Below are 25,826 nucleotides of genomic sequence, written 5' to 3' on the forward strand. Positions count from 1 at the left end.
ATGATAATGCTTATGTTTGGAAACAGCTTTAAATGTTTCCAAGTACTTTTAAATGATGCTTTGACATCTTTCCTTAATTTTTGCATACTGTTATTAAGTAACTGTTCTTGTGACTGGTTAGAGCTGATGTTCCACTTTCCTTAAAAGCAGCTCAGCCTCACCTGGTTATAACAAACTCTTGTCCAGGTGGAAACAACGAACGTTTTGATAGCTTCAAAATCACTTCAAGTCAGTATTCACGCTGGCCAGATTTTTGAAAGCTTCAAAATGAAACACGAAACAAACACAAAAGTTGTGTTAAAATGAGGCAGCACAAAATGTAGAAAAGTTCAGGTATGTCTGAGTGACTGAAAAAACTCCATTTTGCTCTTCTACTTACTTAAAGGAGAACTCCTTATACTGTGCCTGGAACTGTACTGTTTTATGCTGCGTTCCAGTGCAAGAGAATAGAGCCGGGCAGATTCCTCTACGTCCCAAGATGAGTTAAAGGGGAATATAAAAGGCTGCAGTGAAGGTAATACTGCCCAAGAAGGCGGCGTCTGTGTTGTGTTTGCTGAAGCCACTAAACATATGCGTTCTTCAAGGCAGCACGTAAATGGACAGGCAGATTTCTGTGGGAAAACCTAGTATTTTTCAAAATATTGCTACTGAGATCTCTTTGCCTTGTGCATTATTGTAACTGGTGTTTTGAACACGGTTTCAGATGACCTGCTAAGGAGAATGCAGTTATTTCGGTTAGTCTTTTGGGCCATTAAAAAGACTGCTAGCTAGAAATTTAGTCAGCATAAAAGCAGTAATTTTGACTGCAGCACCTAATACTTGTGGTTTTAAAGCTGGCTTCTGTTTACTTTTTAAATTGGCTTTTGGTTTTCTTAGCTTCTGAAAGTAGCATATGCGTAATGTTCTGTCAAATATGCTAGGTAAATGCACTGGAAAACAGAAATTACTCAGACTGATTCTGTAATCATTGCTGTAGGTGGCAAAACAGGTAACGTATTCAGCCAAGGTTTTTCTAACTTGCAGAGAGTCCTTTAAGGGGAAGAATCCATCTCAGCTTTTACCGGCGCCGTCTCGAGGGTAGACCTGCGTGCCGCACTGTGGCAAAGGCCCCAGGTGGTTGTCTTGGGAAGTTTACTGTCGGTCTCTACCTAGCTCCGTCTGTAAACTCAGTTGCACCCCAAAAAAGCTGGTAAATTAAACTCCGAAGGTTTGAATCTCAATTCTATTGCTTTTTTAGGTTGTGTGACCGCGGTGTTTGTGAGGTTGTGTACGCTGTGCTGTTCGACCGCAGCCGGGCTTCAGCGTGGAAGTAGCGAGGTGACGGGTGCCGTTCTCAGCCTCGTGCCGGAGGCCGAGAGCGTTTCCTCTGGCTACGCGGCTCGTACCAGACCGACGCTGCAAAATTAAAGTAAAGGTGTTTTTCAGCTCAGGGTCAGAAATAATTATTGTCCTTAGTTGAGGCTGCGTTACCAGGATAAGCTGAGGGGTAGAAGCACCTGGGTTTAGAGAAGGGCGCTTTTGCTGGCTTGGCGCCCGGCAATGCCGTCAGCGGGAGAGCGCCTGGCCCGGCCGCGGGCTGCTCTGCCCCCGGGGGCGGCTCTCCCCCCCGGGCGCTCGGCCGCGCGGAGCAGGCCTCGGGTGAGGGTGCGGGGGCTGGAACAGGGCTGCCAAACGCTGTGTGCGAATCTACCAAACGGTCGTCGGATAGGAAGGTATATTCCCAGTCAGCTGGCCTGGCCGAAAATCCGCGTTCCAGAAATCAAACGCCCGCTTGGCATCTCTTTGAAGTGTCGAGCATGGCGGTGGTTTTTGTCAGCTTAAACCAAGGCCTCCGACTTGCGCGCAGCATATCCTGCCTTCCCCCTGGCCCAGTCGTTGTTCATATTGCACCATTTTACCGAGGCTTTTCTTGTCCCTCCCGTGAATAGGGACCTCGTGTGCTATCAGCAGCTTTTCCGAGTGGACGTTGCCGTGGGAAGGGAAGAATTCTCTTGCTGGACTTTACTGTGATACTGCCACTCTCTTACTCCTTTTGTCTTGGGTTAATGCTCCAAACTAATTTACCACTAACGACCGCCTCCTTACCTCTCCCCCTTCTCTCCCGTTTGCATTCAGGCACACTGTACTCTTAAAAGAAAAAAAAAAAAGAGAAAACATCATATTGATGTCTCCGTGGATTGTATTGCGACAAGTCCTATCCTTTGCCAGTGAGGGCTGGGTAAGGAATTAGGACTTTGATAAGCATCACTGCACTGTGGGTTTTTCGTTTGTCTCTTGCTGCATTGGTATAGTATGTTTTGGGAGTAGAATAAGATTGTATTCCTTTAAACAGGGAGTAGTACTGTACTTTTCTAATGGGCTCTACTAGTGCGCGTAGTGTACTCTAATTGATAAGGACTGGGAAGTTTTCTTTAGCATAGCAGTAATGAATATTAACTTCCTGGAACTAATTAGAAATATGATTCAGCAAAACCTATAGCAATGATACTTTTTAAATTCTGTATTCTGATGTGGACTGAAAGCACAACTTAGTATTAGTTACCAAACCTAATGCATAAAGTCTGTAACGCAATAGGAATGTAAAGCGTCAGGAAAAACCCCTTTTCCTCCTCCCTCCCCGTGGTTAGCTGTAAAGGAAGATTTCTTCAGACGTATTCAGGGAGCAGCTGCCTCTAGCGTAGCTGTTAAGCCAGCACAGCAGACTTGCTGTTTGCATAGCTGCTAATTCATGGAAGTGTCGAATTGGCAGGTTAAGGAGGTACCCTTGACCTTGTTTATTAAACCAGAATTAACTAACTCAGAGGGTTACATTTTCATTTCAGTGACTCCTGTGATGCACATTTTTGAAATTGATCCATAGTACTTGAAAATACCTTGATTTTATTGATATTTTTCCAATTATATCAGCTTCTGTTTTGTTACAGAACACTTGCAAAAATAAACTCATTTTGAAACCATCAATTAAAGCATTTGCATGGTAGAGTGGCGTTTTTCATTAAAAGTAATGGTCTGTCAAACAGCTTGGCAGTGACGAGCGTTTCAGGGTTGTGGCACTACACGTGTACTCTCCTGCTCAATGCTTTATTTCCTCTTCTGCTGGTTAACGTTGAGATCGCACCCGCTGCTGCGCATTTTTATTCTTACTGTCCTTTTTACTTCTCGCTTTATGCTCTTCCTCCTGAATATGCAGTTAAAATATATCAGGTTTCAACTATTTGTGCTGTTTTCTTTGGAGACTAAGAAGGTGAGTAGATGTCACTTTAAAAAGTTATACAATGTATTTTATTTGTAACTAAAGTTAATGTTTGTCAGGTATGGGTTTGTGATTCTTATCATTCAGACCGCTTCCTTCGCTCAGAGCAGTGGGATCCAACTTTCTGTGTTGCTTTTATCTTCTTCCTAAAAAAAATCATATTTCTTTGCTTTCTAGCTTCAGTTTGGAATGTAAAGCTTGTGAAATAAAACCTAAGTTTACATTTCAAAGATGAACCTATAAGTTTATTATGCCTTCTCATGCCATTAACATTTTTTTTTCCTGTATCAAGAGAAGAAAAACAGCATTTGTAAGTACAACAGCATTTGTAAAGCTTTAAGTGGATCACAGCCACTGTCAAAAAATCATAAGGGTTATGTGTAAAAAAACAAAACAAAACAAAAACATGACAAAGGGATCGTCCTTTCTTTATTCCAGTTGTGCTTAAGACGACACATTCTTGCATCAGATACTAGTACCAAACAGCTCATATAACACTAAGGTATTTTACTTGATGGAATTCGTGTTATTTCCATACTTACTGGACTCTAAACTTTTATTTGGGGCTAAATCCCACAGGAAGCATGGGAAAAAAAAAATCTTTGTCCTCCCTGTCAGCTTCCTAAAATGAAAAAATTGCATGTGCAGCACCTTCTCATCACTTTCCTTTATAAACAGAAATGAAATCCTGTGGATTCTTGAAAGTGTTGGTGGATTGTCTCTCCCCTTTCCCAGAGGATCCTGGTGCTCCTAGCATGTATCTAAGAGGTGTAAATTCTCATATCGGCATCTGGAATCCCGATTATGTAAGGAGCTGCCTGGCTTGGTGCTGCAGCCGCAGCCTCCAGTGAGGAGGAGATAAGATTTGATGACTAGTGTCATAAAAGACCTTGTGTGAAGAGGTAGGTGGAACTTCATGTGCTATTTTGAATTAACTCCATGTGTGGGAACTCTTTTGCAATAGTTACGTTCACCTGTGGACTTCTGCTGTACTTGCTGATAATGGAAACATGAGCTATCCCAGAATGATTCCAAACGGCAGCCTCTGAACAGGCAGCTTCTATTGCAGCTTCCTTTTTTGCTAGGAGCATGTAAAACAGAAATTATTCTATAAATTCTTTTATCTAGGTATTTTTCAGCTGAAAGACTCATTTATGTTTGTTTTTTAAAATGGGCCCTTCAAATATTAATTAAATCTTAGAGAGGTTTGTCATTAACTAATCCTATGTTAGAATTCAGCTGTATTAAGAGTTTTGCCTTGCTTCAAAGTAAACCAAGTCGGTTGCTCTCATTGGTGTTCATCGATGGGTTTGGATTTGGCACGAAAACTTGCATTAAATAGAACAATAACTGAAATAGTTGCTCTTGCATTAGAAAGCTTTGTTTGGGAACCAATATGCTGCCTCCTAGCCTGGGTCAGGATGACTTTCATTTTTGCTTCTCACTGATAACCACTGTAATGTAAAGAACTTTTCAGAACAAGGAAGACTGGCTTAGTGGGCTCTGTGCCAATAACTTAAATTATTGGAAATATTAGCAGAGATTCCATTTTATTGATGCATTACTACATTCAGTTGCTTTTAGACAAACCATAGGACCTGCTGTTGGTATTCATGAGTATTCTGAGTCTGCAAAATTTGCATTAAATCAGTGCTGCTGTGTTCAGCTAAGGACATGACACATCAGAGCTATGTTGTTTAATACTAATTCATCCCTTAAATTAATAGGAAGTAAATGTTTTCCAGTGAATGTTGCAAATGGTGCGCTGACAACATGTGGAATGTTTAGTCAGGTTCAGGAGTCTGCTGCTGTTGCTGGCATTGAGACTTCGGATATCAAATGGGTTTTTACAAAAGCTTTCGATATACTCATTTTTACTGTCTGACAAACATTCTCTCTTTAATATGAATGCTTTGTGTTTCACTAGCATTTTCGAAGTGTTTATATGGTTTATACAGTTGAATATGCTGTACATGTTGCTTTGTCATTTTCTATTATTGTTTATACTAGAAAGCCTGCGTGGTTTATACTGTACTGCAGGCAAGGAGTGCATTAAAACCATTTTTGGCTAATTTATTATACTTGTGATTGATTGGTTATTTCTTGTGAATTAGCCCATGCTCAGGAAAAACATTCTGGCTCTGGAAGCCTTACTCAACTTTGAGACTACTGCTTGGGAGGGGGAACGGTTCTTCGTCTGAGCCAAAAAGAGGGTTCACCGAGTTCTGCCCCCTTATCTTAGGAGGTGTTGCCTGGGGCAGCCTAGACCTTTCGGCAGACGGCTTTGCATGCCAGTCACTTGTCAAGAGGTAGGAAGCCCTGTACTTGCGATGACATTCTGTATTTCTGCAGTTTTTAGAATATGGATGTATTTAAAGAAATAATATATTGTCTCTATAAATTAATTTTCCCAAAGTTATAGTAAGACAAGATGCTAGGTAGTTTTTAAGCATTGGAGATCCTTTACTTAGTGCCCTGAGCTATAAAACCAAAGAAAGTATTTGGCTGTATATTTATGCCCAATCTGATTCGTACAAGCACTGCATTCAATGTTTTGAAAGTGTGCTAATCAATTAAGGCCACATGTGTGCTTTGACTTTAAGCCCTGTTGCTCTGTGAACAGAGCTAGAACTTGAGTCCAACTTTTTGCCACAGCTTGTCTTTCTTTAAAACGGTTAGTGATACTTGCTGATTCAACCACACAAGTTTTAAGAGGCAAAACTTAAATACTGTGTGTGCAGAATTTCTGCAGACTGCGCTTCTCCCATGCTCAGGTTCAAACCCCAGTTTGCTACGGCATTTACATTGCACTAGGAAGTGTAATAGGAAGATAAATGGTTCTTTCTTCAGTACCATGGAGCAAGACAACTACAAATTTTTTACTATTTGAAATTAATCCATAGAGAGCAAAATTCAAAGTTGTATCTTTAGTTATTGGCCACCATCCAAAGACTGAAAATGCTACCGGAAGTGTAATGTGGCTGCTAAGAATTACATTGAGTTTGAAGTGCCTCCATCCTTTTGGAATCATTAAGCATGGCTGCAGTGGCTAAACTGGAGCGATGTAGGCATTAACAGTAGAAATTAATACACGCTTCGATGATTTTATTTTGCTCTTGCAAGCAGCCACAAAACAGGCTGTAGAAGAATAAATAAGTTAAAGCAGAGAGTGTAGCAATTTATACAAGCACAACATTAATATGATTTCAGTTTGTAACGATTCAGGGTGCTGTGTTACTGCATCTGATTCCATGTTCAAGCAGTAACCAACTAGAAGTAATCTATGTCAAATATTTCCCCCCCTTGGCCAAGAAGATTTTTAAATATGCCCTCAACCAACTCTGCTACAAGTAATAAAACGTAGAAAAAAAACACTTTTGTAATATCATACAGCCATATCAGTTTGTTCCAAATGTGTCAGTCCGTTCCAAAATACTTCTGTCCAAAGTGTGTTGGTGCAACAGGGTGAACTTCTGTAGTTAATATTGTGATCTCTGGGAATTCCTGGATGATAGATTTGGCACCTTTTGAGAAAGGGAAAATGGAATAATTAATAGTGCATTGCAACAGTATTTCAGGACAGCATGTTAAATCATGATTAGCTTGCTGTAGATCAGTCAGCCTCTGTTCTTCCATCTCTGGTTCATGTTTCTGGCTTAGCTTATTGGCTATGAGAAAAAAAACTTCAGAAATTTGATAGATTGGTTTTAGGGTTTTTGTTTTGTTTTTAAGCATATATGTATACCTTCAATCTAATCAGAAAAGCGGTTATAGATTGCCAGAAATAACTCTGAATGCACTTTGATCAGTAATAGTGATTGCTGCTGTGGCCAATTTTTAACACAACCTGCAAGATGTGTTTTCCTGCTCCACAGAAATGTGTTTTCTTTTTTGGGAACATCTTTTACATTTTAAAGCGTTTAACATGCAGACAGTACAGTCCAGTGGCTGACCTACTCAACATGATCTGTGGGCTGCTACAGGCCAGAGCAACAGAATTTGTATTGCTTTGGGAGCCGCTGAAGCATTTGTATACCTAGCAGCACTGCAGTCCCTGGTTGCAGGTATACTTAGGCATTTATAGGTATATCTGCAGTTTTGCCATTAGGTGTTACCGGCCTTTTGCTTTCTGCTAACCCACTCCACTGCCCACGCCAAACATGCCAGTGTTCATTCTTAAAGTTTAAAAATTCAGTAATCAAAAAATTCTCTTCTGAGCAAAGCTCAGAAACAACTTTTCACCATTATCCAGCATGTGTGACTAATGTAACTCTTCCGCGCTAAACATACCTGCGCTTGCTCTTCTGTCCCCTCTCATACCCTGCCTCAACTTACCATGAGGTGTGGAGAATAGGCTTAGCAGGATAATGACACTTGGTTGTACGCCGTGTTCTATAAGAACTTTTACAGCCTCAATTACAGTATTACCGGTGCCTGAAAGGGGAAAAAGTGAGATTTTATTTTTTTCCTGGTTAAAGAGCTCATCCTAAACCATTTGAAATAGCTGCATTAATACTGTTGTGGGACTGAGTGACAATGCTGCCCTTTTCCACTGGAAAACTATCACCTTCATATGCATTACTTATAGAAAATTTTGGTCTCTTGATGAAGGAACTTCATCTCTGTACTGAAATAGCAGACTTTGTCAGGTTTTAAGGACTGAAGTTGATGAATTTTACTAATGGCAAGAAATCTCATTTGAAATAATAAAATGGTAATTAAGAGCTCCTTGTATAGACCCAGAATTAAACCTTAAGACTGGAAAACTCACTTCATCCTGACAAACTCCTTACAAGTTGAGATTTTTTGGTAGTATTAATTATATTTAATTTTAAAATAACTTAGTTCTAGGATTATAGTATTCATCAAGAAAAAGCCTTTTAATAGCATGGTCAAAATACTGTTTGAAGACCTCTCTCATGGCAAAATAAAAAAGTGTAATTTATATCAAACCTTAATGCTTCAACCTATTTCTTACAAATGCAGCCATACACAAATGATTTGCTCTGCATTCATACTAATGTAGGTTGATGGATGCCTATTCTGGCAAAGTCTGATATATTCTGTACTATGACACCTAAAGCAAGCCCAAAACCTAATACAACCCCATGAAATTCAGGAATATTCTTCTAAATACATGACATACAGAGACAGGTCTAACTGTAAATAATAGTGTAGGTCACTTACTTAGTATTGGGTACATAAGAAGAACTTTTCTCCTGTAAATGTCTGGTGGAAACTTGGCATAGTACACTTTTGCTCTCTGAGTCTCTTCGTCACTCTGTATCAGGATTTTTCCTATGCGGATTGATCTACAGCAGTCTCGTAAACCTTGTTCCATTGCCTCTCCTCAAATTGAACAGCAAACAAAACCCAACAAAAAATTGTTACATGCTAAGAAGGGGCACAATTACACGATGCTACAATTAAATTGACAGTCCCAATATTCTATTGGCAAAGCGTTTTAAAAAGCATATTTTTATCTTGGTTCTAAGTATTAAAAACACTTTTTTCCTCTGTTTAGACAGAAAAACAGTCTGCTCAGTGTCACTTAAGTTTCTGGCTTTTTGTATTCCCATATACTAGTGTTAATCAAGTTTTCAAAGAAAAGACATCAAAACAGGAATTACTACGTTATTTGTATTTATATCTGGTTTGAGAAACATCTTTGAGCGATTCCGAAGGATACCATGGTGCAATAAGTAGTACAGAAAGCTGTGGAGCTGCTGGATTTTATATCATAGATATGAAGATTTGAACAGTATTAGACAAAATAACACTCTGTCTCTACCACTTGCACAATTTAGCAAAGCTTATTTGGAGAACTGTCTTTAAGCAGAAAAAGTTAGTGGTAAACAATGAAGGACAGTAATCCTGGTAGATCTGAAGATCCTCTAATAGTTAACAGTTGTTAGAGGAGAAGGCAGATGAAATCCAGTGCAGCTATTTATCTGCTAAAAATATGAGACATTACTTGTTCTGTGATCAGGGGTACCTAAGGAAGAATGGCAACTGGCAGGTTTTGGTAAAACTTAATTGCACTTTTTAAAAATGAAGTTGGTCTACAGGTTTCAAAAACTTTGAACCCGTACTCATTCAACAACCCAAAATTGCCTACCACTTCTCATAATGCTGACTCCGCAGTTTCCCTTTTCAAATTTCACTCCTTCATACTTGTATCCTGTTAGAGGAAAGAAAGACCAAATATCAGTGGAAGTGATTGCTCCCTTTTGTCCCATTTTAATGCCCTTTAAGGTACTGTTGCAAGTGACATTCATGTGAACAGAACTGATATCCCTCTTAATACCTAGGGGACAACACTGAGTTGCAAGTTTCTGAACAGGTGGCACAAAGCAGTTTTTTGAGGCTGCACACCATATCCTGCAGTCCTAAAATAAGCAATGGAAACAGGACCAAAACCATAAATTGGTAAAGAACTTGTGCTTTCTTTACTTTTAAAAGTTGCATCTAAAGAGTGGCACAGAAGTGATCTGTTTGTTTTATAACTCAGTCTTCTGTGATTATTTTATATGGAAGATGCTATGCAAAATAAAGATAAACATTATGTCCCTAAGAAGCCAGGTAAATGCACTCTGGTGTCTCACTCATGTGAGACAGGAGCCACAGTAGTGGGAGCTCAGGTCTCTTGTTAATTCAAAGATAAGACAACAAAGCAAGATGGTCCCCTTCACAGTTCTTCAGCTGTAACCCAAGAGGCTGATAATGAGCTTGCACAATATAACTGCTGGGAAGGAAGTGTATTTGGAGTTTTTTTTTTTTTCCCTAGGCTTTGCATATTACCCTGTCTGACTGAAGGAAGTCAAAAGGCTCTTTTAAAGGAGAAACAATAGGGTGTTTAATTGATGTCCTTGAGGATAAATCACAGAGAATTGACAGGACATGGGAAATTCTGCTTCTGAGCCAGGAGCACTAGAAATTACCTGTGCTGATGGGATCTTACAAATGCTTGGAGGGAAAGAGTGAAACATAGATAAGTAGCAATTCATCCAAGTATTTGAGTTCTCACAGTACACTTCCTATTGGAAAAGTTAGGTTGAGGCCATTTTAGCGCTCTCATCAGGCACAGGGGTTGGAACGAGAGGTCTGACATACTAACTGCAGACCTCAGGGGTTTCCTAAGGTAAGACTCTACAGGATGGCCAAGAATAAGTGCAGGAAACTTAAGTCTTTTCATCAAAGCAACATGTGCTCAGAGAACAAGGCCTAAGACACTCTGCCCATAGCCAGGACAGTGGCCCAGTCAAAAAGACTTGTAGAGCTTCCATGTAATGTTACTTGCAGAAGACCTACCAGTCAAATTGGGTAATGCAGAAAGCCAGTGTCATCAAACCATCAGTCACCACCTGACCTGGAACAGCTCTGAAGCCAATGCTCAAGAAGTAAAGTTGCAGCTGTTTTAGCAAGGAACCCTGGTAAGTGATTGTCCCCTCTCAGCACTTTCCTAAACTCTAGCTAGTTTCAAAATTGACCTTTTGCCTTTCATCTCTTCTGTAACTAAAATGTAGGGTAAAGACCTACAAATGACTTACTGTCAAGGGCTGAGTTGGGAAGAGGGTGCAAGTTTACGGAGAGAGCTGCTCTTACCCTGGAGGAAACATAAATGAAATCCTCAAGGGGAAGAAGGCTAAGCTGATGCATGTCTTACGGGGTAATGTAGGTTCAAAGTGTGTACACAAGCGGGCCTCAAGAAGTAGCTGATGCATTGTAAGCTTTTACTGCACTATCTGTGAGTAATGTGTGCAACTTCACGTATCTTTAAATTTAATAGGAGCAGGCCAAAATTATTGCAATGGGTTTCCTCTAGTCTTAACACAGCCCCTTTCTATTTCCTGCTTATCATCACTCCCAGCTGGCCCCTACTTGTAAACAGAGGCAGATTTAAGCTGGCATTGCAAAACTGCTTCTGCTGAGTATTTTTTCTTTAGCAGGCATGTGAAATGTCATCAGTTTTAATTCAACATTGTGGTAAGGGCAAGTAAGCTGATACTGCACATACAGGGGTAAATTTTCATCACCATTTTGCAAGGCCAATTTTTAAAACCAGGTAAAATGACAACTATGTGTTTTGCTGAAGCACATTATACCTTCCAGCCTTTTAAATACTATGAAGTTAAACTGTTAATGTTAAACTGCTTCAGCCTCTTGCAACAGTTCCATATTTTGTTATATTAAGTTTCCGCTTCCAGTCCCACGGGTGGGGGAGTAAGTTCCCACTTACCTGTTGGAGTGGTCACTGTACATTCTGTGTATGGTAGCTGATTCAGTCCCTCTTCAACCACAAGTCTGATCTGTAGAACCAAAGGAATCAGACAACTTAAAGGGCTTTTTAAACTATGGAGGTAGGATACTAAATGTTAGTGTTTTTTACAAGTGCTAGGTGAACACATGTATCAGCTGAAAAGGTTCTCTTTTAGCAGCAGTTAGAGGTTACTTGAGACCTTTTTGGAGCGATGCCTATGTCTTGTCCACAGATCAAATGATGGCCTTACAAACAAAACTGAGGGGAAGGGGTTCACCAGCAATCCCCACCACCCTGATAAAAATGAGTGAAGCACCAATGTTAACTTTATTTTGCTGATAGAAAATACTATTGAGAAAAGGAAAAATTCACCAGCACCCCCTGGAGTTCCCTAGCAGCTAGGGCCTCGGGTCTATTTTCATACCAATGTTTCTACGCATCAGCTGCAGTGGGGCCCAGAACGGCCACAGGAGCTGCAGCAACGCACCACGAAATGCCCAAAGACAAGTCCGTCAATCAAGCAATCTCTTCATCGCCCTCTTTGCTCGGCACCTGCCAGCTGCCGCTGTTAGGGGATGCTCCGCAAAGCGCTTGCACTTTGCCCAGTGCAGATGGCCCCGTGTCCGTGGTGACACCACAGCAGATACGGCTAGCAAGTTACAGTCTCTCTAGCCTCGAGTGGCCGGCAAACGTCGAGCTCTCCCCTGACGCCAGCCCTGCAGCTGTACCCAGGCAAAGCTAGCTAAACCTATTCATGTGAACCCACAATGATTTCCCATGAAAGATGTTCTGGGTATTAAAGATTTAGAAAATGTTCTCTAGCAGCAAGCCAAAGATTCAGAAGCTAGAATTGCTCAAGGACAGCTGCTGCCAAGCCAAAGATGAAACCTATTAAGCAAAAGTCACTGTATAATGGCAGAAATGAGGCGATTGCTCCTGGGACCAAGCAAGTGTCTCTCGTCTCAGACACTTCTAATTCCAGAAACAGGGCAGAACAGGCTAGAGGATTTTTCTTCTTATCTTCCAGTCTGCCCTACTTCCTAGCAGGCAGGCAGGCTCTACTAGGAGTTAGCAAAGGTCTCTTTAAACTTATAGTCTCTCTTTGAAGAGATTTTTAGTAATTTTAGTACTACAAGAATTTTTATCTAGAGTTGGATTTGTGGCAGCCATATTCAGAGGTAGTGATCAGATTAAACCAGTGAAGGGGTCAGAGGTGGGGCAAGTCATATATAAAGGGAGCAAAAGACAGAAAAAGCAATTCATGAGGTAATAACGATTAATTCTGGCAAGGGTCTATACCCTCACTGCAGCCAAGCTGCATATGGGAACCGGGTCCTTTTGTCGGGTCCCCTTTGTGCTTGACTCACTGCATGTCTTTGGTAGCTCCAGGCAATGTATGTCAGGAAGCAAGTTTTACCACCTTCCTCCTCCTTCTCCATATCTAAAAATAGAGTTTTCTTCCTCAGTCTTTTCTGGAACACTTTAATCCTGAGATTGAAGGCACTAGTGTTTCTATCTGGGATAGACAACTAATGGAAGGACATCTTCTGACAGAAGCAAACCAAAAAATCCTTGATTTAATTGTAGGTTTCTGGGATGTTTGGACAGAGAAAGATTTTTTTAAAGGTTATTTCACAGCTCTGGAAGAAACACTTTTTTTTTTTTTCTATACCGCTTTGATGTTGAGAGGGTTAGTGCCACTCCACACTATCTGCCAGATGTTCTGAGCAAACCAGTGAAGGTCTATAGTCAAATTATAAATCTCATTGTCATTGCTACACATCAATATATTTTATAAAGAGGCAGGGAAATATTCTGTTGTAAACCAGTCAGTTTTGATAAAACATTTATTTTTGTACTACACTTTTTGTCTCCTCTAGACTCAGGGATTATAATTTCTGGCCATTTTCAGCTTCTTTCCTCTCTGGCCCTGAGGACCAGCAACGCTGCTCCTCTCCCAGACAAGTGGTTGTATCTGCTTCAACTCTAAAGCTGAGCAAGTCCTGTTATGGCCCACGTGTGGAAAAGGGAGAGGTAAAGCTTTGAGCTTGAGGTAGAAGAGTTTGACCAGAAATTAAAACCAGTAATAGCAATTGTTAGCAATAGCAATTGTTAGCAATAACAAAATTTAAAGTCTGTTTTAGCTACTTTTTTAAATAAGAAGGAATGTTAAATTCTAGCAGGCCTACCTAGTTAAATTGTCAAGGCTTACAGACTTATGCTGAAGTTTTAGTTTAAGCATTTAACGCTGCTATACAAAATTATACAGTCAACATGCTGGTTTATTACAATTATGTGTTTAAGAGTTACTCAAGAGCTTCTGCAGTAAGCAAAGGGAATTACTGTTTACTTTGAACCTTCATTAATATAAGATTTGTTAGAACTGTTAGCAAAAGCCACAGCTACCAAAAGTCTAAGGATTTTTAGCTAATTACTACAAACATTTCAAGGATGTGAAAATGGTAGTGATACCTATCTTTTCTAGGCCAATTAATCATGTTAATAAAGTCTCCTTGCCACACAAATATTACTGAAGAAATCAGGTTTGACCAGTTCTTCAGAGTCTATAAACAGATAAATTTGGATATAGGCAACTAAAGAAAGTAGGCTGACACTACTCTAATTTAGAAGAGGTATAGTCATGAAATAAGGAGACCAGCTACAGTGCAGTTAGAGATGGCACTGCACTGACCAGCCAAAACTGAAAAAATGTGAGCCTTTTAAGAGCCATCCCAAAAGGTATCAGTAATCCTGAGTGGCTGTATGTGACACAACTCTCCTACCTGCCTGCAAACTGAAAAAAGGTGATGTAGCTGCCAATAAATTAGAAATTAATTAAATTCTGGAGCGACCATTGTATTCTTCCCCTATTTCATGGGAAGACAGTAATCTAGCTGTATTTTACGTGATAATCATGTATCCCTTAATTTCCAAGATCATAACAATTCCTAGGTGGATCCTCTAACCCACTGTGTTGCAGGTTGCAGCCTACTGTAGCTTTTCTTGGAAGCGGAAGGGAAGGCAGGACAGTGGAACTGTCAGTAGAATTTCACACTAGTACAGTTCTTGTCACCTCAGGATTGCAAACCACTTATAAAATATGCATCATCCTCCTCTTTGAACGGAGGTAGGTGGGCAGAAAGGTAGAGTGCTCTGTTCAGGGAGTTGCTAGTAGGGCTGAGGAAAGAATGAATTCCTCAGACTCAGCCCTCCAGTCAAACCGCAAAGCATACCTTCTGCTCCCTGCTGAAAAGCATCACTGTATTTGCACACTGGGCTTGTAGGCCAGTGCTGTGCAAATGACAGGCATCTGCCTGAATCGAGGCCACAAGACAATTTTGCGTGGTCCCTGCTGAAACTCTAGACAGGCAACGTCCTCTATGTCTCTGGGAGACACCTCCTCTTCCGCTTATTCTCCTGGTCTCTTAGCCTACACCGCCATGCTGCTAGAGTTCCTGCACAGTGGGTGTGCAGCACCTGCTTAACTTGATGGGGCTGGACCCAGTTTACTGTGTACCTCCTACGGAGAACACCTTGGAAAAATACTCAGAAGGTCTCAGCAAAAATGCTCTGGGCTTTGTAAGTATCTAACCAGTGCTATAGAAACTCTGCAAGATGCCATCAGTGAAACACTGCACGGCTGCTGGACAGAACAGCTACTAGGGTTGCAGCGTGAGCCTTTTGTGCTGAGGTGCTCTGTCCCTGTTTCTCAGGTTGGTCTCACTAGCACTTTGAGGTCTATCTGTTGTGATATCTACTGCCACAAGTCATAATGATTGATCATTTCTTATTTTAGATGTTTATTCCCCATACCTGCATCTTCTCCTTCATGAACACAAGATCAGTTGCACTCATCCTCATGATTTTAACTCCACATCTTTCAGCTGCGGGATCACAGCATTGGCAGTCATTTCCAGAAACTCTTTGCTAACCTTTACCACCTGTTAGCTCCTTTCTCCCACAAGCACCTTTGAACTTTTCTTTTGTGTCATCTCTTATGTGTGAAACAAACTACTATAAATTCATCAGCTTTAAAATCCCTCCTTAAGACCTGTTCCTCTTGTGACTCTAGAAGATACTGCCAGCAGCTACTGCCAAAGAAGTAGCAAGCTAAACTTAGTTTGCATTTTCTCTCTGCAAAAATGTGTATTGGGTTACCCTACAATCACACATTTGTTCTTCTGTTCACCTACTGCATCTTGTCATTAAGGAACACTGTTTGCTAGTTGTATGGAAAACATATATAGGGTCTGAACTATGTACACCAACTTCAGCAGAGGCCCAGTCCAACATGAAATTGTGATCGTTTCTGGCCATACCTAGTAATAACATACAGAAAATAAGACAGTCCCCTATCCTAGGTATTGTTTTGCATAATATTCCTTCTACAAAATGGAAAACAGACTAGCAGGTTCTATGGCAAATATCTGCATGACCAGCAAACAGAAGCATTTCTGTGAAGAGCAGCTCTGCAGCTGTAGAAGTGTGGGTCAGCCAGCAGAAGATTCTGGTACAGTGGCCTGAACTTAACTCACTGCCTGGAAGCTGCAATCTTGTAGCAGTGAGGAGGAAAAAAAAGTCAGTGCTTGCCTCAGAAGGCACAGTTCCTCCAAGTAAACGTGCGAAGGTGTGTGGGTGAGACCCTTCACACTAACTAACTATAATAAAGTACAGTCAGGACTGATTACAGGTTTTTTCCTGTCTGTACTGCAATAACCATGGTTTATCTCATTTTTAAAGTACTAATCAGGAATATATTTCTTTTCTTTAGTTCAAACGAGTTTACAGGAAGGAATGGTCCTTCAAGAGCGCAGCATGATGGAAACCTAATACAAGGTGAAATCAGAATGTAAACCAGAAACCCTTATTGTGAAAGAAGTATTAGTGGGGAAGGGGTCTGAAGCCTGGACTGGAGACCTAAACCCTGTAAATACTGGGATTGTTGGTGTTCACCTCCGTTGGCTTCCTGAATCTTTTTTGCACATTTGAGCATGTGAAAAGCCTAAAACCACAAAAAGTAGGAAAAATGAAACACAGTTGAGCTGGAAGTTAGTCGTTCACAGGTTGCAGATGTTTTCTGGGTTGTCTCTGCTTGTCAGACAAACTGTAAAGGATATATGTCTACTTGAATGGTATCTGCTGAGGACTGTTGGCACAGAGTGAAGTTGGGACTGTGACATTTTGCATGTCCGTTACGAAGTGCTCTTAGCAAGGAGGGTACTCCAGTCAGTAACTTGATCGAATAGTTAGAGTGATTAGATTTGCTGGCTCATTTGTTGACCTTTGCCATTCTTGCAGCATGGGAACGTAAGAAACATCCTCAGGAAGGGAAAAGCAGAAGGGAAAGTGGAACAATCTGCAGAGGTAAAAAGCACTGCAGTCACAACCTCAGGCTGTGGTCATGTCCAAGGCCTGAGCAAGGCTAGATCAGGTGTGGATTAAGATTGGGTTCATCACTGAAAGCCTGTCTGCCACAGCAGGTGGTGCTGATCTGGTCTCTGGACCAGTCTTCACTAGAGGGGGAAAAGAGGCTTTCCTCGTTAATGAATGCAGGTTTGCAAACAGGAAACAACTTCACTAGTACAAGGCAGTATTTGTGCGTGAGTGGGTGTTGTGGATTTTTTAAGCATATAATTTAACTGAGATAAATGTTGCATTCCAAATAGTCTTTGTTCTGACTTAATAAAATGTTTGAAAACTTTAAATTGTTTTGTCCCTGCTAGTAACTACCATATGGTTAAAAAGAAATTCTGAGTGTGGGTGCCCCCAGAGTTACGAATCTAACACACAACAAATGCCAAGAGGCACTTCTGTATGCAATTAGTTGTTAACATCTAGACTGTAAGAAATCATACAGCTCTGTTCACAAGATCAAAAGTACTGTTTCAAACTAAAACTGAATTATCTCCAGCCCCTGTGCATCTGTTTCTACACAGTATTCTCCATTACTACTTCTCTTTATCCTGAAGTAATGGTGTTTGATAATAACATGGTTTCTGGAACCCTTTGAGATGAAAGCAGTCTATAACAAACAACAGAAGTCCCTGTGCAGAAAGTTGCTGTCAGACAGCAATTTCCTTTGTGTAGAAATGTTGCTCTCCCACCACCATTATTCTAGCAAGAAAGACCTGTTTTATGAGAGAGTTACAAAGTACAACACCAGGAAGAAGAAATTCTTCACCTACCAGACGATCAGCAGAAAATACGAAGTCTCCTCTACTGGCTGTCCTGAAAAAGGTAATAATTTCTATTTTAAATTGGGGAATAATTGTAAGAACATTGATTAACTATAATATTAAATTCAAGCACAATATATTCTAAAGGCAGTTCTAAGAAATGTCTCCTGCCATATACTAACTTTAGTACAGTTACTGTATAGTCTCTGTAGAGACTTTGCCTCATAGGTTTTCTACTTGGTGGAGAAGATTGAGATGCAGTACGCTGTAGCCACTTACTGCTGGCGATGTTGCTGCACTTTACAAGTAGCAATTAAAATACGAAAACATAAGGGTGGTATTCTGTAGGTTTTCCATTGTGCCACCATTCCAGCTCAGTTCCAAAATGTCTCACAAACTCATCTGCACCAGCCTGGAATATTCTCTATAACTGCGAGCAAGCCAGCTTTGCTTTGCCCACTCTTAAATCAACAAGAAACCACGGGACAATGATCATATAGATCCCAAGCCCTGCAACTGAGTTAACACACCTGATAGGCAGGATATTCTATCATCTCATCTGAAATTCATTCATATTGTGGCTAGAATAATGAACTTGAGGCTAAAATGAGCAGGGACAACTGAGCACTATGATGAAAATACCACTCTGCTGGCTTACTAGCTTGAATGCAACTTTTTACTAAACCGCATGGCTTTTGGCCTGTTCAGAAGACAGAATAAGCTCACCTCTTCCTGCAATGTACTGTGTAAATATACCATGTTAAAAGCTTGACTGTTAAAACTAGATTTTTAACACCTTGCTTCCCATATCGAGATGAACTCCCGCTACACAGGACAAACTTGTATTTCAGATTTAGGATCCAACATTCAAAGCATGCTAGCCTTAAAAATACTCAGACAAAGCATCAACATCATATGCAAGTAATTTTTAGTAAAATTTTCTATTAATCATAGTAGGCACACCCCTCTCATTTTCAAACTGAGATACTCTTGATGTCTCTTTAAGTTCCCATAAAGAGAGTTTTGCATTTAATCCCCGAGATTCTGCAACATCTTACGTTTAGATGAGCGAAAGTCAAGAAGTTTGGCTGCTTATTTCCTGGACAACTGGTAACTTAGCCACACTAAAAAAAAGAGTTTTAAAAAAGACTGTCAGCCTATTCTAATTTCTTTCCTAGTGTTACTAACGCATTATTCATTACTAAAAATGCTGCCTGTTTTTCTGCTTTTCCCTCTTTCTGGCAATGACAGGATATTCATAATTTTCTGCCACTTTGATATAAACCAGAAAAACAATGCTCAAAAAAAAAAAAATCTTACAATTGTACAAACTGATTTTGTCTTTTTAAGACTTCCAGAGGAATTCATATTCCCATCTGTGGTATTTATATATATATATACACATACACACACATATATAGATATAGATATATAAAAGTGAAGTAGCAAAGTGTATAGATAGCACAGCTAGATTCTTCTAGACCATGACATTTCAAAATAGTTAGCCATATTTAGTGAATGGGTGGTAAGACAGTGTCAAGATTGCACTTTCGTTTGCAAAATGATACACATTTAGAGTGAATACTATGAGTTACTTATACAGATTGCTAGGCTCAAATTATCTAATCTATCCTTGCAGAGACATGGATGTTTTTATGCACAGTCCATGGAACACCCAGTTCTGTCTACTGAAGGATTATAGAAAACAGGGGTGGCATGCATAAAAATTAGAGATAAAGAATAATAATACTGAAAATGACAGACCTCTTGTACACCGTCAGCTGGAAAGCTGTGATCAGATTTCAAGCCCCACATCATATGAGAATTGCTAGGGGCCAGAAAAAAGGCTCAGGTGAAAACACTGGAACTGTTCATCTTAAATACTAGATAGAAGTATACAAAGTAATGATCTATGGCACACTAGAAACTTTTTAAACTTCTTTTCTTAATAAAGTAACAAAACAACATTCAAGGAAGTGACACATTAAAACCTCAGTGTCACAAGACATGGAAAACAACATGAACGTTGTGTTTAAACAATATAAACTCATTTCTTTTTGTTTCTGTTCCTGAAGGGATAGAAGCCTTGCTGCTATGTATGATAAAATTCATGTAACAAGTCTTAAGAGTTGAGAAGAAATGTTTTTTGGAAATACACCTTATTAAAAACTGACTGCAAGGGTATATGGGTGTAGGCTACATGGGCTGTGGTCTGACCCACTTCAGTAATTCCTGTTTCTCTAATTATCATACAAAACAAGGTCTCAAGAGATACCTAGGTGCTGTGGGGGCAAGACTGAAAAAAAAGCTACTTCAAACAGAATTTGTAAAAAGTCTTTGTAAGTAAACTTACATACTGAGGGACTGTTGCCGTTAGAGAGAGATAAGTTAGGAAACAGGAACACGTTCTATTTTGGGGGACAAGGAGAAATAAGGTACTTGAGTGCTCATCATTTTTAGTGTCTGTGCTACACGAAGCAAAGTGTGAAAGGGATTCCACCCCTCCTGCCTGCAGTATAGTCATCTTTACTCATCACTGATGAGTTATATGCTGTTGAATCATCCTACTCTGAACAGCAGTCAGGACCGCATGTCCTACTGCTTTACTGTCTTCATTTCTATACTGTTCACTCATTTCCTTAGGGAATATGAAATCTAAGCAGAACACAACAATATGATCTCACATAAAAGACACAATAACCTTTAAATACCTACATTTAAATCATGTCTAGTGTTAAATCAGGATTTAAAATGATGCTAGCAATCTGAGCTAATGAATTTGCTTCTACAGAAACTAGAGCTCTAGATTGCAGATTGCTACACAACTCCTTTTAGCTTCCGGACCACTGATGCTAATCTGTGCAGGCCAGAAATGAATCTGAGATTATACTCTCCTTGGCAAGAGGCTGTAGCTGTTTGCTCCCAGGCATTCAGTGCTTAAGCGCATCAGAACACACTCCATTAGGAGATTCAGAATTCAAACCTGACACATAGCCTAGACAGCGAAAGCGAACAAGTCGGAGGGAAAACAAGCAAACTAACACACACTTAGATTCAGGAGCTCTGTCTCATCTCCCAGATTTTGGCACACAGACCAAGCTTGTGTGAACTTTAATAACAGCTACGTAAGAGGAAGCAAAAGAAATGCTGATAATGTTAGTCCAGCAAATAATCCTTTATGATTCAGTCAGCTGTCTCCAAACCTTCTCTTAAGAGAGCGCATTATCAGAACAACTTAGACATGCTAGTGGGTGTTGTACATAGGATAACACCAAAAGTATTATTTGCTGGAGCGCAGTTCTAAGACTCTGCCCATAGGACGGGAAAGAAGCACCCTTCCCCTACTGAAGATAAAAATATACATAGAGCACATCTGACAAAGCAGCATTTATTGAGGAGCTGCCACTTGCCAAACTGAGCAGACTGAGACCATAGCCCGCTCCGCTGTGCTCTGTCACACAGCTCTGTGTCACACAGCACTGAGCAGCTCACACCTCTCACCAACGGTCCCGCCAGACAGCATGATGACCATCCACATAAAGGTGGGGGTGGGGGTGGGGGGGTGCTTTTTTTTGGTTGGTTTTTTAAACTGGGCAGTTATTCCAATTGAAGGGCTGTGTTATAAACCCTCTCAGGAATGAAGAGAGAGCTTTCCACTTTTCTGAGCAGCTCATACTACGGAGAAAATAGAGTCCCCAAGATCTTCTGTGTCTGGCCTGACCATCCTTAGCTCTGCATAAGCATGCCTGATTCTAACTTGCACTGCACTAAGAGTATCTAGCCTTCCCTTACTTCAAACTAATAGTCCTACATTGACTGTTCTTTTTCCTGCTTTTCATCTGGTTCTTCCTCCCAGGAGTTTGACTTTTAATTTCTGCACTTTTCATGACCTTTTCAGGTGACTGCTGTACCTGGAACATCCATCTTTTTGAGCATTAAGTAACCCAAATATCCTCCTTGAATTCATGCAGCTCTAGTGCTACCCGTTTTATTTTTTTAATCCAGAAAGAAAGATTGATAGGTATCTAAATGACCTGTAAATGACATAGCTTTTCCCTCTTCCCCAAGCAGCGTGAGTGAACATATCCTTAAATCAGTTTAAATCAGATTGTTTTGACCATGACTACTCTTAGCCATAAAGCTGCTTATTCACAAACACTCTATGTTTTCTGAGGAGATCTCTTAGCCCTTAGTTTGAATGCTACAGTTGGTCACATACATAGTCTACCGGCCCCCCAAAAGGTTACTGCAACAATTTCTAAACAGTGCATAAGAAGTCCTCTCACCCCTGTAGCTGAGCACATTTTCACATCTTTCTGTATGACAGGCACTAACGTAGGTCATTCCGAGCGCTCTTCCTTACTGAAATGCAGCTGCTTTTCTGGGACAGACCAGGAAAATAATGGTTCCCTATTGTTATCACATACAAAGCCTGAAAGAGCCTTTCTGAGCCAACTGAGTCTAGGTGTCTAGTTTTTCTCACTGGGCTGGGAAAGGAGCTTGGAAGTCACAGTTCATGTTCAGACCAAAGTTTGCTATCACTCCAGCTGTTATGAGTGATTCACTATTTACAAGTCTTATTGTACACTTTCCCTTAAGGAAGTATTGTGCAATGAATCTGATGCAACGCTAAAAAAATCTCTTCGAGGGTAAAATATCAGCTGACTTACTAAAATATCAGAGGCTTACTTGACATATTTGTAAGAAATCAACACCTACCTGCAACAAAATAATAATAAAACCCCCTAGCTGCATGCAGTAACCACATTGCTATTATTCTTCTTGATATCAAAACTATATGCTATTTCCTTTTCATTAACCTCAAAACCTTTTATAGGCCATCAGCAAGCCTAGTTTGGATTTCTTCTCTCTCTCTTTCTCTCTGCTTAGCCTACTTACAACTTCCCTTTCCGCTCTGCAGGGAAGCTACCAACAAGATATTCTCACCTGCAGAGATCTTTTGTGTGGTCTTGCCACAATTGCCCTGCTGTACAGTGAGATGGCACTAGCTCTGTATGCTCATGTCTGCAACAAGATTAGCTTTTTCCACAATGCTTTTAAGATAAAATTTAATAATAATAATAGTTTAAGCTAAAAAAAGCTGATGCAAAATAATACCATTAATGAAGGTATTGTCTTTGAGAGATGATGATTAGTTTAGTATAAAAACACATTAGTGTCATTACAGTTGCAAAGTTAAGCACTCAAGAACCAGGAAATACCGAAATATAGGCTGTACAGACAGGACAGATCTGAAACAAGGGGAAGAAATGTGTCTGTGCTCTGTGTTATTTATTGCAGATGCTAGAAAGCCAATGTGTTACATGAAGAGACGGGTTTATTCAGAACCTGAACACTCTATCAGCAAACTAGATTTCACACCTCTGTATCTGATGGTGGTTCCTACGTAATGGTAGGCAAGTCCCAAGCTGTGCTTTTAAGAGGTGCCTGCTGCATATGTTTGTCATACGTTGCATGCTAAATTTAATACTTTATAATATCATCTTCCAAACGCTGAATAGTCAAAGCTACAAATGTAATCAAAGAGAAGTATGCTTTCAGCATCTGAAATGTTATGTAATATCCACTAGAACATCAGGTCTGAAGCATCTCACATTGGATGTTCAGCAGTAGGGGCACGATTTTGCATGGCTTTCTGCGCTTCAGCTTATAATTTGTAAAACTGGGATAATATCTTCATGTCTCACAAGGTATGGCGGCAGCAAGAACTCTTAGTGATATAAAGTGACAACTATGAAAAATAAGGCCTTCCAAAAAGGCAGTCTCTTCTGGAGGTAAGTGTGCCCTAGGTAAACAAACTGTTCTCTGTCATCTGCCTCCACTCTTAATACTCTTTCTCTCCCAAGACTATCATTCTCTCTCATTCCTCCTAGCCCATCATTGCCTTGTCTCTAGATCCCAAAACTATCTTTTTGCCTGATCACTTCCAGCCTCTGCTCCTCAAATGTCTGATTTGAGTTCACTTTCATTCCAGCCAATCCTGCTTTTCTCCAATCTTTTTCTTCTTCCTGACTCTCAGGCTGCCCCTGTGATCTGTCTTCTTCTGTCCCTCCTTGTCCCCAAATCTTTAGCCCCCCCACCCCACTAATACAGACTTCAGAGAGTTGGTCCTTAACTTTTCCTTAATTTGCTAGACCCAACCTTCTTCCCCAAACTCAAGTGATTTCCCTGCTTTTTATCCCCAAACTTAGCATCTGTCCTTTGCCAGCCTTCAAATCCAGTCTCTGCCCTATGTTGTCTTAATCTGCTCCATAAGAATACTATAGATCCAGTTCCTATTCCTTCTGTAGTTCACTGAACACGTGTGATGGGAGGGGGGCCTGGGGTTGTGAACACGGTCCTGACACCAGGAAGGGAGTGCAAGTGTAATCTAGTCAGCACAAAATATTGTGAGAAGTTTGCACACGCTTATTTGAGGTACAATTCAGAGACCACTATGGGCAAGGGGGGAAAAGGAAAACTCATTCATCGCTTTACTCCTATCCAGCCTTTGTACCTTCTTCTGGTGAGGTTTTGCCACTCTCCATCAATTTTTAGGACCACAGTTAGTCCCTGTCAACATCCAATGTTTCTAGCAGGAGGTCAGAGGATGTTTTCACTAACAAAACAGATGTGGGCTAACACAGAAAAAGGATTTTTGGCATTGAAGATAAAAGTAAGGGAAGATTCTTTCTGTTGGAAGCATAAGATGATCACAGCACTGATTACTATTATTCATCTATAAATACAGTTCCTCTAAATACGTACCTCTAGATGTAAAAGGAAAGTTACAACATAGCAAGGAAACAAACTCTGAGACCATAATCAAAGTCTAGAAAAGTGGACAAGGTGAAATTAAAAGAAAGAACCTATTCAAAGCAGTTTTAAGAGTTTTCTAAAAATAAAATTTAAAAGATAAAGTATGGAGAGCTTGGAGGAATAGGTTTTTCTACTTAGGAGGAGACATTACTTGTCTTTTAAGTCACTATAATGAGCGGACTAGAAAAAGTACCACTAAAGATTAGGCTGTTACACTAATGACAAGTGAAATCAACTATAAGAATTCTTAATCTTTATCACAACACTAACTCAGATAATCTGAATGGAAGCCGAGATGCTATAAAATCCTTCTGGCCAGCCTATGGACTTACTGGCCACGCTCTGCGCTCTGGTGGAAGAGACTTTGGTGCCGGTACCTGCCTCTCAGTTAGAGCTGGGAGACCTCGGGGAGGAGGGCCAGGCTGCTCCGCAGCTGCTAATTAGCGAGCGGCGCTGTCCGGCTTCACAAGAGAGCGAGCCCGGTCGGATGAGGAAGTGTGCCAAGGGGCAAGGCAAGGACTACGAAGGCAAGAGGATGAAGAGGGTGGAAGAGCGCGGCGCTGTCTCTGAGGAGCTTTCATCCCCGCTTTTGCGCGAAACGTGGACGACCTGGGGTGCGGGATTGCATCAGCCGCAAGGAGAAGCGGGCAGCGGTAAAGACACCCCGCTCGCGCCGGCACGTGGCGCCGCGGCAACGAGCTGCCGTTCCGGGGACCGCTGAGGCGATGCGCGGGGCCGCGAAGCGCGGCGGGCGCGGGGGCAGCGGGCCGGGCCGAGCCGCGCCGCCCGCCCTCGCTCGCCGCCCGCCGCCGGCCCTCGCTCGCCGCCCGCGACGGCTGCGCCGGGAGCCGCCACGCTGGCGCGGCGCCGCCGCCAGGCCCCGGCAGCCGCCGCATCCCCCGCGAGGGGGGGCGGCCGCCCCTGCGCCCCGGCCCCGGCCCCGGCCCCGGCCCGGCCCCGCCGCGCTCACTTGTCCCTGATGATGGTCTGCAGCTCCCGGATCTGGTCGTTCATGGGCAGCAGCTTGAGCTGGGCGCCCAGCTGCGGCGGGCCGCCCGCCGGCGCGGCGCGCAGGGCCTCGGGCAGCAGCCCGTTGCTGCTGCTGTCCGGGCTGGGGCTGCCGCTGCTGCTGCCGCCGCCGCCGGGCTCCGCGAAGCGGATCAGCCGGGACCCGCCGCAGCCCCCGCCGGGACCCGCCGCCGCCGCCGCCGGCTGCGGCTCGTCCTGCGGCCGCGGGCCGCCCGCTGGGCCCAGCTGCTGGTTGTGGCAGGGCATCGCCTCCATGCGCCGCGGCGCCCGCGCCGACCGTTGCCGCCAC

General features: G+C 41.7%; 1 protein-coding gene across 2 annotated transcripts; it reads right to left on the reverse strand.

Annotated features, from left to right (window-relative positions):
• Nucleotides 1-116: 116 nt before the first annotated feature.
• UPRT (uracil phosphoribosyltransferase homolog) lies at nt 117-25,826 on the reverse strand. 2 transcript variants are annotated; one of them, XM_067304351.1, is made up of 8 exons: nt 25,479-25,826; nt 17,699-17,741; nt 11,493-11,562; nt 9,372-9,434; nt 8,441-8,602; nt 7,589-7,687; nt 6,645-6,777; nt 117-3,399 (listed from the first exon to the last, which is right to left on the reverse strand). In XM_067304351.1, the coding sequence occupies exons 1-7, from the start codon at nt 25,790-25,792 to the stop codon at nt 6,671-6,673; spliced, it is 858 nt and encodes a 285-aa protein (XP_067160452.1). In that variant the 5' UTR covers nt 25,793-25,826; the 3' UTR covers nt 117-3,399; nt 6,645-6,670. The 2 variants fall into 2 exon arrangements, with proteins under 2 accessions (XP_067160452.1, XP_067160451.1); XM_067304350.1 differs by lacking the exon at nt 117-3,399 and having other exon boundaries at nt 5,693-6,777.

Source organism: Apteryx mantelli, chromosome 13 (assembly GCF_036417845.1).
Source record: "Apteryx mantelli isolate bAptMan1 chromosome 13, bAptMan1.hap1, whole genome shotgun sequence".
Lineage (NCBI taxonomy): Eukaryota > Metazoa > Chordata > Aves > Apterygiformes > Apterygidae > Apteryx > Apteryx mantelli.

Excerpts from the sequence above, each read along its gene's own strand:
- UPRT (XM_067304351.1), bottom strand. The coding sequence starts at position 25,792 with ATGGAGGCGATGCCCTGCCACAACCAGCAGCTGGGCCCAGCGGGCGGC. Across the intron at positions 11,563-17,698 it reads TATTTTCTGCTGATCGTCTG|ATCAGACTTGTGGTTGAAGA; the intron begins GTAGGTGAAGAA and ends TTGGTTCTACAG. Across the intron at positions 8,603-9,371 it reads AGTCAGCATTATGAGAAGTG|GAGAGGCAATGGAACAAGGT; the intron begins GTAGGCAATTTT and ends GTTCAATTTGAG.